This window comes from Colius striatus, chromosome 4, assembly GCF_028858725.1.
Source record: "Colius striatus isolate bColStr4 chromosome 4, bColStr4.1.hap1, whole genome shotgun sequence".
Classification (NCBI taxonomy): domain Eukaryota; kingdom Metazoa; phylum Chordata; class Aves; order Coliiformes; family Coliidae; genus Colius; species Colius striatus.
The window spans coordinates 96984147-97000532 of NC_084762.1; the positions used below are offsets into that span (position 1 = coordinate 96984147).

General features: G+C 59.0%; 1 protein-coding gene across 12 annotated transcripts in view; it reads left to right on the plus strand.

Moving 5' to 3' along the window:
* Positions 1-3983: 3983 nt before the first annotated feature.
* SCRIB (scribble planar cell polarity protein) overlaps positions 3984-16386 on the plus strand; it is a 111827-nt gene continuing 99424 nt past the window's right edge. For 8 of the 12 annotated variants that reach the window (XM_061994584.1, XM_061994585.1, XM_061994580.1 and 5 more), the window contains exon 1: positions 3991-4224. In XM_061994584.1, the coding sequence (XP_061850568.1) occupies positions 4063-4224 (162 nt within the window). In that variant the 5' untranslated portion in view covers positions 3991-4062. Of the gene's footprint in view, positions 4225-4487; positions 4679-16386 lie in introns of those variants that run through there. The other 4 variants (XM_061994577.1, XM_061994579.1, XM_061994588.1 and 1 more) reach the window with 3 other exon arrangements.

Here is a 16386-nt window from a genome sequence, read left to right on the forward strand (position 1 = left end):
GTGTGCATCTGTGTGTGTGGGTGTGTTCAGGGCTCAGAGCCCTCCTGCGGGCTGAAGAAGGGTTGCTGACTGTTCTCCTCTCCTGCCACCTCAAGATCCCACTGCACCTTTCAGGGGCTGCAGTCTTCAGAGATGGGCCACGAACAGTTGGAGTGGAGGAGGGAGACGTTCAGCATGAACATGTGGTGCTGGGCTGGTGGTGCTGGGCTGGTGGTGCTGGGCTGGTGGTGCTGGGCTGGTGGTGCTGGGAGGGAGCCTCTCCACCGAGCACCTGCATGTTGGGCTTGCAGGAGCCCAGACACGAGTCACAGCCCAGAACTGAACCTTTCTGGAATGTTCATGTCGTGTTTGTTCTGACCTCACAGTTCCAGTGATGGTTCAGAGTTGCCCTTTCTGATCCTTAATGTGCCGTGGGACAAACAGCACGTTGGGTGCAGAGTTCCCAGCAGGGCTGGTGGGCAGCACCTGAGTGTGTTCAGGAGATGAACATCCCACCCTGGTCCATGGTCGGTGATGTGGGACACGTGCCCTGCCCGAAAAGGAACTTCAGGGGGTGTTTGAGGACTCAAAGCTTCAGCAATATTCAGAGAGCTTAAATGCATTTATTCTATGAATCTTTCTCCCTAATGAATAGGAACAGAATTCGCTTGTGTTCATTGTTTTAAGTATCTTGAATATGGGCTTGGCAGTGTTGGGCCAGGGGTTGGACTCGATCTTAAAAGTCTTTTCTGACCAAAATGATTCTGTGATTCCCTGTTTCTAGAAGCATGTAAAGGGCTGCAGCATTTCTTGTTAGGCATAACTGGTCAGCACAGGTCTGAAGGGAAGAGTGGGTTTAGTTTGGAAGTTGAGATAAAGGATGAATGATGTCAGAGGGGCTGCAGCAGGGGATCCAGAGCAGAGCCTGTGCCTGTGGGGTGGCTCTGAGCTTGCAGATGGAACTGCATTTTGTTTCAAATACTCCAAAGAGCCCTTCTAGTGGAGGTTAGAAAGCTCTAGTTGTGATTTAGCTTTGACTAGTTTACTTCTTTTTGTGTGGAGATTGCCTGTTAGCCTAAGTAACCTTTCTCCTTCCCTGCCTTGTGCCTGTTCTGACTAATGACCCTGTGGTGCTCAGCTGCTGTGGAGAGCTGCAGCCCCTGGGCAGCTGCCCCAGCAGCCCTGCTTCCCATCTGCTTGAGGTTCCTTTTGCTGGCAGCAGTCCCCAGAGCTGCTGGAGATGCTGTGGAGTCATCATTCCCCTGGACTCGGCTTTGGTGAGGCTGCACCTCCAATACTGTGTCCAGTTCTGGGCCCCTCACGGAGGTGCTGGAGAGGATCCATGGAGAGGACTGGAGTTGGCAGGCTCTGCAGATACACACGGTGTCTGCTCCACAACAGCTCAGCATCCACATAAGGATGGGTTCAGGTCACTGGTGTCTGCTCCACAACAGCTCAGCATCCACATAAGGATGGGTTCAGGTCACTGGTGTCTGCTCCACAACAGCTCAGCATCCACATAAGGATGGGTTCAGGTCACTGGTGTCTGCTCCACAACAGCTCAGCATCCACATAAGGATGGGTTCAGGTCACTGGTGGTTTCAGCAGCTTGGTCCCACAGATGGAGACAGCACCATGCAGAGATGGGAACGAGGCTGTTCTAAGACTTCTCCAGTGATCTATGATAAACTTCATCCTCAGTTTGGTTTGCAGCTCTGTGTGTGTGTTAGCACTGATTGAGCATCAGATCCTCCTGTGCTGGGATGCTGAGCCCTGCCAGCAGCTCAGTGTGGGGGAGGCAGAGCTGGCCAAGGGCTGCACCTGCAGCTGCTGGGCAGAGCAGGAGAAAGCACAATCCCTGGTCTTCTGAGAATCTGTGAGGTACAGCAGCATCTCCATCTCTTGATTTGCAAGGTGGTTTGCACTGAGGAGAGTGTGGAAGGTTGTGCTTTGCCTCTGCTCTGCCCTGCTGAGGCTCATCTGGAGCCCTGTGTCAGTGCTGGGCTCCCCAGCTCAGCAGAGACAGGGAAGTGCTGCAGAGAGGCCAGTGCAGGGCTGCCAAGGTGCTGAGGGGATGGAACGTGTGTGAGAAGGAAAGGCTGCAGCCCTGGGGCTGTTGGGCCTGGAGAAGAGAAGCCTGAGCTCAGGGGCCCTGCTCAGTGCTGCTCAGTCTCTACAGGGCGGGTGGCCAGAGGCTGGGGCCAGTGTTTGGTGTGTGGGGGCCAGTGGCAGGACACGTTCCTGTGCCCCTGAGCCAGGGGAACGTGCTTTGACAGGGGATTTGGACTAGATGATCTTGAGAGGTCCCTTCCAACCCCCACCATTCTGTGCTGCCTAACCCGTGAGCCTGAGGCATACCCGATGTTCTTTGACATAACCTCGCTCTGGTGCTGAACTTCAGGCAGACCCATTGCTGAAACCCCCTTCAGAACATCAGTTTGTGCTTTGTTGTGCTGCCCCTGGCAAACACAGCTGGGATGTTGGGTATAAATGCTTAGAGGTGCTCTTAAAATCCCACTGGCTGATTCAGTGTCTGTCTGTCCCTGCAGCCACCTGCATTGCTTTCCTGGCTTCCTTTGTGATTTCTGGAGGGCCCCTACACCAGCTGAGGCAACACATTCATGAGTGCTTCAGCCCAGAGAATGGACAAAGCACTGGTGGAGTCACAGGTTAGCGTGGCAGGGTTCTAAACCATGTCTTGGATGCGCCTTTCAAGCAGTGAGGAATGAACAACTTGTCTCTAGCAGGTGAGTGAGACACCTGAGAGAGAAACGACCACTGTAAGAACTGGGGTGGAGACCTGCGTGCAAGGCAGGAACAGCTGTGAGAAGGAATTGTGTTGGGAGAGGAGATGAGTGCAGTGAGCAGGTGACACAGCTGGGCTGGACGGGGGAAAGCAGGAGCTGGTGAACTTAAATGAGCAGAAATAACCGGGTAAGAGTGATAAAGAGATCAGGAAGCTGTGGCAGAACACGGGCTGGGAGCCAGGAGGCTCTGCCTTGTCCTGGGAACAACCTGCTCTGGCCCTTGTTTTGTTGCAAAGCCCAGATCCCACCGTCCGTGCAGATCTGAACCCGAGCCTGCGGTGGTTGTGCCTTGGGGGTGTGGGGAGAGGGTGACGGTGACTGCTGCTCTGGGCTCACGAGCCGCTGTTGTGCTCATGTTCTGTCTGTGGGCAGCGTTAAGATCTCCTCAATGAGAACCTATTGGGTACTTCTGGTTGCCTTCATCTCCTCCCGTGGGTCTAACTGGTTCTTTAGAAGAGAAAGGTTGATGCCTCAGACAGTCACAGACCGGCAGAGCGTTCTTCAGGCGTGTTCTCCTCCGCCTGTCCCGCACGGCACACTCGCTGCAGCCGCTGCCCCGGGCCGCCGGCTGCGTGTAAATCACGGCACACGCGGAGCTGGGCTGACGGTCCCTGGGAGCGGCCCTTGTCCTGGCTGAAGCACCCGAGCGTGCGGGCTGGGGGGCACCGACCCGCGGCTCTGCTTCCAGCCCGGCCCCGGCTCCCCCGCTGCCCGTGGCGCGGGGCCCGGCCCCGGCTACCCGGTCCGTGTGGCGCTGGGCCCCGGTTCCCCCGGTGGCTGCGGCGCTGGGCCCCGGTTCCCCGGTGCCTGTGGCGCTGGGCCCCGGTTCCCCCTGTGGCTGCGGCGCTGGGCCCGGCCCTGGCTCCGCGGTCCATGCGGGCCTGGGCCCGGACCGCCGGTGGCTGCGGCGCTGGGCCCGGCGCGGCCGGGCGGGGCGGGCGCGGGGCAGGGCGGGAGCGGACTCCGTTTCCCAGCGGCGCTCGCGGGGGGCGGCGCGGCCGCAGGAGCCGGCGGGGCCCGGGCGGGAGCGGCGGGGCCGGAGCGCGGCGGCCAGGCCCGAGCGGCGGCGCGGAGCCGGAGCCGCGGAGCCGCAGCCGAGCCCAGGCTCGGCGCAGCCCCCCCGCGGGCCCGGGATCGCGGCCCGGCCCGGCGCGGCCCCGCCGCAGCGCCCGCCCCCCCGCATCCGGGCCCTCCCTCCGTCCGTCCGTCCGTGCGTGCGGCCGGGCGGGCCCCTTCCCGTGCGGCGCGGCCGGCGGGGCCGGTGCGGGCGGGCGCGATGCTGCGGTGCATGCCGCCGCTCTGGCGCTGCAACCGGCACGTGGAGGCGCTGGACCGGCGGCACTGCTCGCTGCAGGCCGTGCCCGAGGAGATCTACCGCTACAGCCGCTCGCTGGAGGAGCTGCTGCTGGACGCCAACCAGCTCCGCGAGCTGCCCAAGGTGAGGCCGCGGCCCGCCCCGGGCCTCCCGCGCCGCCCGGGGCCGCCGCCGCCCGCTCCCTGCGCCGCCCCGGCCCCGCTCCCGCCGGCGGCCTCCCCCGGGCGCCGCGTTCCCCCCGCGGGTCCGGCCGCGTCCCGGCCCTTGCCCTCCGCGCCGCGCCGGGGCCGGGTCTCTCGGCCGGGGAGCGGCGGCCTCGGGGGGTTCCGTGCTCCCCGCGGAACGCCGGTCCCTCGGCGCGGGACTGGGGGTCTCCTGTGCGTTCCCCGGCACCCCCTGCCCCGAGGCACGGCTGCTGCCGAGCAGGGCACAAACTCCGGCTCCGTCCACAAACCGCAGAAGGTGTCGGAGAAGTTGAGTAAAGCGACTGAGGCGCTTTGCACTTGTGATCTGGGGTTTCAGCCTGTGCTCGCAGCTTCTCCCGCACCTCTGGTTAGCCACGGAGCTCTCTGCACAGGTAACGCTGGTGAGAAATCCTTCGTGTGCTGCCACAGGACGAGCTGACGGGGTTCCTCTGTGGTAGCAGGGCAGGGGAGATGTGACAGGTTGCTCTGGAAGCAGGGCACTGGAGATGGTGCAGGTTCCTCTGTGGAAGCAGGATGCTGGAGATGGGATGGGTTGCTCTGGAACCAGGGGACTGGAGATGTGATGGGTTCCTCTGGAATCAGGACTGGAGATGTGACAGGTTGTTCTGGAAGCAGGGCACTGGAGATGGGACGGGTTCCTCTGTGGAAGCAGGAGTCTGGAGATGGGATGGGTTGCTCTGGAAGCAGGGCACTGGAGATGTGATGGGTTCCTCTGTGGAAGCAGGAGACTGGAGATGTGATGGGTTGCTCTGGTAGCAGGGCACTGGAGATGTGCTCAGCAGATGCCACCAGCTGGGCCCAGGCATCTCCAGCTCCCAAAGCACGGCGTTCACAGGGCAGGAGTCCTGGATGTGAGGCCGAGCTCTTGTGTTCGGGCCCTAAGTTGCATTTGGTGGGACTGAAGCGATGGTTTCCTGTTCTGCTGGGTGACATGGGGCTGCAAACAAGTTGCCTCTCGGGAAGGAGGAGGCCTTTGGAGAGTGCAGGGCTGTAGGATGTTCTGGAGGGGGCTGTACCACCCATCCCCTGTGGAAATTGTACCCTTTAGAGGAAGCTGAGTGTTGCTGCTGCCAGAGAGAGAAAGGGTCTGACTGTAGCTCGTCGGGATGGATGTGAATACACACTCAGTGTATATTCATCAGTGAACACACACCAAGCCACCTTTTTATTGAAAGAGTTGGTAAACGGGTCATTATTTTCTGTGTTGAAGTTTCTTGTTGGGTTCCTGACGTGCTATGGGATTGGCCATGAAACAGTGGGGGAAAAAAACCCCAACGTGCAAGGCTAGGGCTTGGCTTTGAGTTGGGCCAGAATCGTTTGGTTCCCTTTGTCAAGCTGCACATGTTATGTGTCCCTGCCTAAAGAGTCTCTGTGGAACCATCACATTCTCCTCTCACATCTCTGATTCTCTTTTGCTCGCTATGTCTTTCCTGCCTGTCTCACTCTGAATTGCCACCAGCTCTCCAGGGCACGTTGCTGGGGCCAGGGACAGCTGTATGATGCTTTGCTGGCTCCTTCAGCCTGGGACCTCCTCGTGCTTGAGGTGGGGATATTTCCCAAAGTGCTGGAAATTGTATGTTAGAGGCAGGTCAGGGCTTGGGAATGAGTGTCAGCCTCTTATGCAGAGGGGTTGGTGGTGCCACAGCTGGTCCTGGTGCTGCTCAGCTCCCTCCTGCCCCGTGGAACAGCCACAGTCCTGCATGTGTTTGTGTTTGGACTGGGGTGGCTGGGGCTCGATTCGCTTCTGAGGAGGGTCTTTTGGGTTACAAAGGCAGATTTAGTTTTAGTTGGGCTGTGAGCAGATGGGTGCAATCCTGGCCGTGAAAGCAGGTGCTGAGCATGTGTCCTGGGCACTGCTGTCTCTGTCCTGTGGTCACACAGAGAGCCTGGGCTCGGAAACAGGGCTGTTGGGCTCCAGCCGTTCCGTCTGTGGCTCGGGAGCAGCTGTGACTCAGCCTGGGATCGTGGGTTCAGTTTGAGTTTCCCCCAGTTTTTAGACACCTGACAAAACCAGCAGAGAACAGGCAGGTGAGCTGCTGGTCCTCCAGCCTCGGGAGAGATGTGGTGCAGTCAGAAGAGGTACGGACAGTGGGCAGCAGAAGATGTCGTGACCAGACCCAAGAGGCAGCAGCTTTTGCACAGGGAAAATAAACATCTGCAAGACCTGTTCAGTGTGCCTGAAAAAGAGAGTGCCATGCCTCCATCAGGTGATGGGTCTGGGGCATCACAGCCGGCCTGGAGGGAAGCAGCAGGCTGGAGGGAAGCAGCAGGGAGCCATGGGCCACTGCTGCTTCCTGCAGGTGCCCAGTGCAGCGGAGCCCAAGCATGGAACCGCTTGCCGTGGGCCGTGGTGGATGCTCAGAGTTTACGTGAGCTCAGGAAAGAAGTGGGCCAGTTCATGGAAGAGAGAAGGACCAGAAATGAGCACGTAGGGAGGTTTGTGCTTGCTTGTGCTGCGTGTCCCAGGATAGGCTGTGGGGAAGGGCTGCCTGGCACTTGCTGTGCTCACACTGTATCAGCCACTGTCTGTGGCTGCTGTGGCCTTCTGCAGTGTGACAGGTGCCAGCCCATCGCTGGCAAAGCCCAAATGCCCTCTCCCTCCCAAGCGAGGTGAGTGCCAGAGAGTTCAGCTGGGGAGTGAGAGAACAAGACAGAGCACCTCGGAGTGCTGGCTGCTCCTGGAAAGGGCCAGTGAGCTGCTGGGTGCTGCCCAGAGACGCTGCACCATGGAGTCACACCGGGAAGAAGGAGCAGGAGCCAGGAGCAGGCCCCACAGTCTTTCACCCTTCCAGCCCCCCCGCCAAGTTTCCTCCAGCCAGTGCTGTGGGAGGGCTGGAGGCAGCTGAGAAGGAGGTCTGCAGCTTGGTGGAAGGAGGATGTGAGGTTAGATCCACCTGAGGTCTGTCCCAATGTGCGCCTTGGTGGTTTGTGCCAGCAGCAGGACCTGGAGCAGCCAAGAGGCGTGTTTCTTAGCCCCACAGATGGGTCAGGTGCAGGCAGGGTGTTGTTTCAGGGGGTTACTGTTGGGGGCTGTACAGGCAGGGACAGGTACCTAATGTAGGAACCTGCACGGTGTGCAGGGTGGACATGGGATGAAGAGTCGAGATAAATAGCCCTTCCCTCAAGGAGAGAGAAGACAGCAACACTCAGCTTGGGCACTTGTCTTCCCTGGCAGAGGGCAGTGGTTTGGGGATGTCTGGTTTGGGGAGGGAGGGTTTGTGTGTGCCACAAAGGAAGGTGAGGGAAAGGGAAGTGTGAAGTGTGCTTGTTTCACAGAACAGGGCTGTGTGTACTTGTTCCTCGGGAAAGGAGCTTAAGGGGCTACTGAGATAGGGGCAGGAGAGGAGAGCAGCACATGGACATCAGTCAGGAAAACATGAAGGAGGGAAGATAAACAGCCTTTGGTAGCAAGTTGGGCCAGAGCAGGTTTGGTTTGAAGGGCTCAAGCAGGATTTCTGGGGAAAGTCTTCCATGGGGAGGCGATTCCTGAAGCAAAAGCGTGGAGGGGTGCTGGCTTTGGAGAGATCATCTTGGTTTTAGGTAGCAGTTTCCTTGGAAAGCATCTGAATTGCTCTGAGTCCTCTCCTGTGAGTTTTCACCGGGTGCCAGGCTGCCTCTGTGTGCTGGTCACGCTCCTTCCAGGGCCCAGGGGCACTGGCAATCTCTTGCTCTTCCCGTGGCACCATTTTCTGCCGTACCAGGACTTCCCACGTGGCCTTGCCGCTGCTGCTGCTTTGCTCTTGATCTGATTAGGTGATTTGCCAGCCTCCTGGCCTTCCCAGCCCAGCCACACCGCCTGCCTTGCCGGCCTCTCCTCCAAGCTGGGGGAGCCAGGGCTTGTTTCCTCCATCCCCCAGTGCTGAAGGACTGCTCTCGCCTCCTTTTCGTCTGTCTCACGTGGAACCGTGCCCGTGCTCAGCCCGTTCCGTGGTGGTGGCTGTACCCTGGCTGCTGGAAGTGACAGATGAGATGTGCGTTGGGAGCATCTGCTGCCTGGTTGCAGGGATTTGCTGCCAGGGCGGTACAGCGTGGTTTCATGGGAACTGATCCATTCCGTCTGAGAGCTCCTCTGCTCTTCACCAGGGTGTGTGAGACGGGGACACGCTCCTGGCTCGGCGCTGACCTCTGCAGCGGGCTCTGCGGGGTCAGCAGCAGGCCCTTCAGCTGCGGGGTACGCTTCACGGGTCCAGCCTGATAAATCATTGCATCAGAGCTACAAACTCCACCTGTCTCATGTAGTCCACCCTTGCTGTGCACTTCAGAGCGACTCTGGAATTCAGAGGAGGGATTTGGAGGCGTCAGACGGCGCCAGTCAGGGCCCAGGAGCCCGAGTGTGAGCATGAGCGATCCCAGGGCACTGCTGGGGTTTGGAGCATGGGAAGGGCAGTGTGAGCGATCCCAGGGCACTGCTGGGGTTTGGAGCATGGGAAGGGCAGTGTGAGCGATCCCAGGGCACTGCCAGGGCACTGCTGGGGTTTGGAGCATGGGGAGGGCAGTGTGAGGGATCCCAGGGCACTGCCAGGGCACTGCTGGGGTTTGGAGCATGGGGAGGGCAGTGTGAGGTATCCTGGGGCACTACCAGGGCAATGCTGGGGTTTGGAGCATGGGGAGGGCAGTGTGAGGTATCCTGGGGCACTACCAGGGCACTGCTGGGGTTTGGAGCATGGGAAGGGCAGTGTGAGGGATCCCAGGGCACTGCTGGGGTTTGGAGCATGGGAAGGGCAGTGTGAGGGATCCCAGGGCACTGCTGGGGTTTGGAGCATGGGAAGGGCAGAAGGGAGAGGTCGGAAGAAACCTGGGTGGAGCGGAGCTGGTAGGACCTGGTGTGGGAGGAAGAAAGGGTGGAGCTGAGCAGGGACTGAAAATTCTGACCCAGTGAGTGTGGAGGAGGGAGGAAGGAGATGTCTCCTGTGTCAGCAGGAGGAGGGAGGAAGGAGACAGCTCCTGTGTGTCAGCAGCAGTGTGCAGAGGGACTGACTGCTGGAGAGTGCCTGGGGTTGGGGGATCATGCAGAGAGGGGAACGGAGGCAGTGAAAGAGCTGGCTTTTGTACCAAGGGCTTGAGCAGGGGTGGTGTGAGGAGGCAGGCCCTGGGCATGTCTAAGGGAGGAGGGGTTGCAGTTTTTCTGCTTTCCTTTCTGCTCCAAGGCTCCCCTGACGAATCAGGCCCGGTGCAAATAACTACCTCCTGCCCCCTGAGCTGTTGGTAACTTGCACTGAGACTGCTGAGAGATGGGCTTGGCTGGAGCCCAGGGAGAGCAGGCATTCTGGGGCCAGCAAAGATCTTCTGCTCTGGCTTGTTGCTGTTTGCATGGTGGCAAGGCCATTTCTGGTTTCAGCCCTTCCTCCTGCTCGGCTGTGGCTGGCCTGGGGCAGGAGCATCGGGGTCCTTTGTCCAGAGCCTGGGATCCTGCAGCCCTGAGCAGAGTGAAACCTGAGAGCCCTGTTTGTCACTTTCCCAAGACAAGGTGGGGCCTTGCAAAGCTAATTAAGAGCAGCTTTTAATTTCCTGGCATCTGGGGCCTGCCAGGAGGATCTTGGGTTTTATTTACTTCCATGGAGGAGTAAAGCTGCTCCTTTTAATCTCTCCAGGCTAACAGCCCTTCCCTGAGAGAGCCAGGGAGCGCCGAGGAGCAGCCTCCGTGGTTCCCCGTCCCGTAAGGAGCCGGCACCAGCTCCGCTGCCCAGCCAGGCCCGAGTGTGCTGGGGGTGGGCACCACCTCCTCCGCTGCCCCTGGGTCCTGTGCATCACCTGCAGGCTTTGTCAGAGCTGCAAGCTGCATTTGTTTAACAAAACCAGTCAAGAAACTGGTTTCACCTGATTGTCAGGAGACCTGTGCCCAGAGTTGGCACGTCTGTCTGCTCCTTCCAGGAGCCCTGTGAGTTAATGTGTACAAATGGATGTGTTTGTTTCTCCAGGAGCCGGGTATTCAGGATGTGCTGCTGCCCCAAAGCCCCCTTTCACCCTCATCCTTTTCTCTCTGTGCAGTAACTGTCTGTCTTATAAACCCTGGGCAGTGACTGCAGGGAGCCTGGATCTGTGCTGGCGTGGTAACGGCTGAGCACAGGCTCAGCTGTGGATGCACAGACCAGGCAACAGGAGAGGGGAGTTTATGCTTGACGATGTAACTGCCGAGTGCTGTTAGTTCTGTGTGAGCTCCAGGTGTGTGGTCAGTTTCACTGCTGGGCCTCAGGAGGAGCTCAGGCCTTGCAGAAAGTTCAAGTGAGGGCAGCAGTGAGGTGAAAGGCACAGTGGGTGTCACAGGGGTCCCTCAGAGCACAGACATCATGGACACTTAGATGACTGTGGCTTCCACGGTGCTGCCTCTCACCAGATCTTGTGCACTGGTTTTGTACAGGTGGAGGGACACCAACCCACTCAGTCTTTCCTCTGGGTTCAGCTGACCCAGTTACTGTAAGCTCTAGATACATCTCTGCCGTGTGGCTAACAACACCTTACATCAGCAGCTGAGCTGGCTGCTGGGAGTGAGTTCCAGCTTCGGGATTCTGCTCATTCCTTGGTGTCGGTCGCTGGTGAGGCTTCACCTTCCCTTGCCTGTGTTCCAGGACGCTGTCTCCCAAGTGGGTGATATCACAGAGGCCCTGCAGAGCCTTTGCTTGTTACCTGGGCTGCTTGCACCTTGAAGGTCTCTCCCAGTTCCCTTTGGCTGTTTCTGAGTGTCTGCCAGGAACGATTCAGGGGATGTTTCACTGATGCACTGAGATAAAGGCAGCACTAGGTGAACCTCTTTGGGTTGCCCCTGACCTGTTGTGTATGTTCCCCTGAATGCTCCTGGGTTTCACAACGTTGTTTTACCACGTCCCTGATAGCATCTCAGATGAGGCAGGGAGCAGGGATGGAGGAGCGTGGTGGATGGCCAGACAGGCTGTGTCTGAGGCAGGGGACTATGGCAGCCTGCAGAGCCCTTGCTTTGCGGGCTCTCTGTGGTTCCTGACTCCTTCCATTTCTAGATCAGGGTGTTTAATGATGTATGTCCGAGCTGTTTCCCCGAGAGCTGCTTTGGCACCTTCCTATTTGTACTCTTCCTGTTGAGAGTTGTGTCATTTACCTCTGACAGTCTCCTGCTGTCTCCTTCCACACAGGGACACTTGACTCTAACCTTTCCGACCTTCCCAGTCCCCCAGCTGTGCATCCACCAACCCTGACTGTACTTATTTGTTGGGGTTGGTTTTGTTCCGTGGTGCCACTCGGTGCTGGAGGTGCATCTGCTGTACAAGCTCACAGGGTGATACATCATTTCTGCCCTGAGAAACTACAATCCCGTTGGAAACAACTGGAACAGGTTATTCTATTAACTCTTGGCATTGTTCCCTGTTGCAAATATTTGTGGCATTACAGATAAGTGAATTACTGTTTTGTAATTGCTACTTGACCCTTCTTTGGTCAGAAGATGGTTTGGGAGAGGATTGGATTGATGGATGGGATGGCTTTGTTATGCTGTGGAAAGGTTTCTGAGGCGCTGCTGTGCCAGGGAGGAGCTGGGTGAGAAGAGAGAAATGGTAGAATAGATCAGGAAGCGGAGAGGTCCTTGGGTAGTACCTGGGGTGTATTAGGTTTGGCTGCTTTGTCCGTGGCCAGAATGCTGCCCCTGAAATGGCTCCACAGGTCTCTCCAGGTTAGAGTTTTGGGGTATTTCAATGGAAAATGCCCCTGGATGCTCACGTTGCTGTGGGAAGTTCTGGTGTGTTGGTGGCACTGGGCTCCTCCCAGCCCACTGGAGGTGCTGGTCAGGACTGGAGGTGCTCTGGTTTCGTCAGAGAGCCTCCTGTTTATGCAGTTGTACGTTGCTGTCGTGTTTGAGATGGAGGCTGAGACCATGGGTCGCTCCCTCAGTGCAACCCCCCACAGCTCTTCACAGGAGCCAGGGGTTAATTGTGGTTGGTGTGATCTAATTCGGCGCTGGGGATTTCTTCCCTGTGTCCCTGAATTGGTTTGTCATTGCCTTTGGGCCGGAGCCCCGCTGGGCAGTGCAGGGCCACAGCTGCTGCCCCGCCAGGGCACGCCGCATTCCGGCCGCAGCAGCTGCCGAGCCCTGGGCTGCAGACCACTTGCTTTGTCTTGGCTGGAATGTATTCCCAACGCCTGAGTTCTTTTATATGTTTGAAATGCATTCCTCAGGGCCTGATAGGAGGGGCTGGACAGCCCGGGAGGGAGGGAGGGAAGGAGGGCTTCATGCGGCAGCAGCTGGGCGCAGGGTCCGTGTTCCTGGCCCCGAGCCCTGGAGTGGTGCTGGGTGGGCTCAGCGCTTCTGTCCTGCTCCAGGCCTGGGGGTGCTGGGTGGGCTCAGCGCTTCTGTCCTGCTCCAGGCCTGGGGGTGCTGGGTGGGCTCAGCGCTCCTGTCCTGCTCCAGGCCTGGGGGTGCTGGGTGGGCTCAGCGCTCCTGTCCTGCTCCAGGCCTGGGGGTGCTGGGTGGGCTCAGCGCTCCTGTCCTGCTCCAGGCCTGGGGGTGCTGGGTGGGCTCAGCGCTTCTGTCCTGCTCCAGGCCTGGGGGTGCTGGGTGGGCTCAGCGCTTCTGTCCTGCTCCAGGCCTGGGGGTGCTGGGTGGGCTCAGCGCTCCTGTCCTGCTCCAGGCCTGGGGGTGCTGGGTGGGCTCAGCGCTCCTGTCCTGCTCCAGGCCTGGGGGTGCTGGGTGGGCTCAGCGCTCCTGTCCTGCTCCAGGCCTGGGGGTGCTGGGTGGGCTCAGCGCTCCTGTCCTGCTCCAGGCCTGGGGGTGCTGGGTGGGCTCAGCGCTCCTGTCCTGCTCCAGGCCTGGGGGTGCTGGGTGGGCTCAGCGCTCCTGTCCTGCTCCAGGCCTGGGGGTGCTGGGTGGGCTCAGCGCTCCTGTCCTGCTCCAGGCCTGGGGGTGCTGGGTGGGCTCAGCGCTCCTGTCCTGCTCCAGGCCTGGGGGTGCTGGGTGGGCTCAGCGCTTCTATCCTGCTCCAGGCCTGGGGGTGCTGGGCGGGCTCAGCACTCCTGTCCTGCTCCAGAGGCTGTTCAGCCTGGAGAAGAGAAGGCTGAGCTCAGGGGGAACTTCAGCAACACTTACAAGGATTTAAAGGGTGTTTATCAAGAAGATGAGGTGCCACTTTTTTCTATTGTTTTAAGTGGCAGGACAAGGGGCAGCAGGCACAGGCTGGCACACAGGCAGTGCCCCTGGGCCAGGAGGAGCAAGTCCTTTGGTGCTGAGGGGAGGGAGCCCTGGCCCAGGCTGCCCAGGGAGGGTGTGGAGGCTCCTGCTCGGGAGGTTTCCAACCCCAGCTGGACACGCTGCTGTGCCCCCTGAGCCAGGGGCAGCTGCTGGAGCTGGGGCTTGGACTAGATGATCTCTAAAGGTCCCTCCCAACCCCAACCATTCAGTGATTCTGTATGATCAGCTGCTTCTCTGGGACTCTGCCGAGCTGCTGCTTTTCAGGTGTTTGTGATTATGTGCTTGTGGCCAGAAGGGGCTGAAGCCAGTTCAGTCCCTGTGGCAAGTGCTGTGAGAATGAAACACTGCTGTAGCTGGAGTCAGTTGTTTGGGAAGACCCCTTGTTTGGGATTGCAGGTGGTCTGTATCCACTGCCTGTGGTCGTGTCCCACTCCTGGGTAACCAGCATGAGGGATACCTGGGTGCAGGGGTCTGCCTGGATGGTGGTGAGGGGCCCATCCCCCTGGGTGCTCAGGTGTTGCCTCTCTGCTGTAGCTCCCAGACCGATGTCCTCACCTCTCAGCTGTGGTCATCACTTCTTTGGACCTCTGCTAGCCTCTGTTATCCTCACTAGATTTGAGGTAGAGTGGTTGTTCTTGGGTCCAGCAGCTGTGGGAATATCCCTTGGTCACATCCACGCCCTCCATGTGTCTGAGCTCAGTGCTCCCCTGGGGCTGGCAGCCAGCCCGAGCTGCTCAGCTGCGGGATGGGAGTCTTTCTGGTTCTGTGGCCTCAGCTGTGAGGTGTTGGCTTTGAGCACAGGGACTGGAAGGACGGGGTTTAACCTTAGAGCTCACCAACTCCCCAGTGCTCTGCTCGGCAGTTTTTACTCCCAGCTCCCGTGCAGCTGGCTTTCCCCAGTCTCACTGGCACAGGCAGCGGAGGGCAGCTCTTTCCTTCATCACAGATGTAAAGAAGGGACCCCAGTTCCACTCACACTTCTGCTGGCTGTGGGTCTCTGACTGGAAAGGCAGACACACGATCCCTCGTCCCGACAGCTCGGCTGCAGAGCACCGGCAGAGCCTCCGCTGCCTCTGTGCGCAGCTCTGAAGACATTCAACCAGGAAAACGTGAATGAGACACAAGGCTCAAGTACCTGATCTGACCTTGCTGCGAGCATCCCAGGAGCTGCCCGAGCCACGGTTGCAGTGCTGATGGCCGCCTGCCCCGGGCATCGCTCCTGGCTGGGGACAGGCAGAGCTGTGCTGCTGCGAGCCCAGCCCGTGCTGCCGTGGGCCAGGCTCTCCCCTTGCTGAATCACCACGAGAATTGTAATTATTCTCCTATTACACAGTCTGATCCTGCCTTTAATTAAACGTGTGCTGTCCTGCTGAAGGCGGCGGGACTGAACCAGCCGGGCTTGACAGTTGGACTTGAGCTTTTCTCAAGAGTAATGAGACGTAAGGAGGGCCTGTCCTTACACTGGCACTGGCAGGATCGGAAAGGGGGCACAACCTCTGCCTTGGATCCCCTTGGATCTCCCCTTGTGGGAGGAGAACAGCAGCACAGGCACTGCTGGTGTGGTCAGTGTCTGCAGCAGAATCAGCTGCTCCAAACACCTCTGCTCTGGGCTTGTGTCTCAGAGGCGACCTGAGTTGTCACAGGCTGCCTTTGAGGAGAAGGAGGCACGTGGGACCCATGGTTTGCTGTCAGAGCCTGGGAACACCTCGCTAGTCTGGGCTGCAGAAGCAATAAGGTTTGTAGACTCAGTTCCTGGTCCTCAGGTCTAAATTATCACCATCTTATTTCAAAGACATTGGCCCATGTGTAATGTCACCGTGGCTCTGTGGTTGTGTAAGTTGAGTGTCTGAGTCGTCTTCTTCTGGCCCACATCCTGCTCCCTTCAGCACTGCTTCTGCTGTCTCAGCGTGAGAAGTGGCCCATTTTTATGAGGTGTTTCATTGAATGCCTCTTGAAGCACATCCCTGCAGCCTGATGGCACTTGGCAGCCACCCTCCTCCTGTCTGCAGGTCACAGCATGGTCCTGGTGCCATGGCAGCCCCTGCCAGCTGGCTGTGCTGCAGGTCAGTGTGGCTGCTTCTCCAGGGAAGCTGGCAGAGGAGCCTGAGTGTCCACTTGCCTTCCTGCCTCTTGGCCACTGTGGAGACAGTGCAGACAGGAGCCTGGGGACTGGCCCTCAGGGGGAGCAGCAGAGCAATGGCTGGGGAACAAGCACCCCCTTGTCCTAACCTCCTTGCCCCTGTGTTAGGCACAGTGCCTTTGGCAGGAGTGATGTGTGGGGTGTGAAATGGGACAGATGCCTGTGCCCAGAGGAATGGGACTGCTCCACGATGAGCTGTGTCGTGTGCTGGTGTGGGGAGTGGGGAGGGGATCTCCTTGCCTAAGCAGTGGCAGGAGAGAGGAGAGCTGGAGTTCAGCCTTGGCTACACCAGAAGCCCTTTCTGCTGTAGCCTCAAAAAAACAAAGCTTGAGAAGAGTCCCGAGCCGTAGCGTGGGCCTGAGGCCAGCCTGGAAGGGGAGAGCAGTCTGCATGCAAAGCAGTGTTTTGCAAGCCCCAGGCTTCAGCACACAAACAGCTTTCTCTGCTCATTTGCCTGTGAAGGTGCATCTTTCTGCAGGTGGGGTGGGAGCTGTAGGACACACGGGCTTGTGTTGCCATTGAGTGAGTCATGGACAGGCTCTGGCCGTGTTGCCGGGACTCTGTGGCTGTGGTTGGTGTGCCTGGCAGATCTGTGCCTGACCCTGCCCTGCAGCCTCGGACTGCTTGGGTTGCTGTGGCACTGGAGCCCTTTCCCTCCCTCCTGCCAGAGCAGCGGGGCCAGGCTGGCCCCGGGCCCTTAATCCCTCCTGGGGAATGGGTGGCTTTCCAGGCCTGCCCTCAGGATTGTGTTGTTTCTGGGAAACAGCATAGCTGAGTGGTGGCTCAGAAGG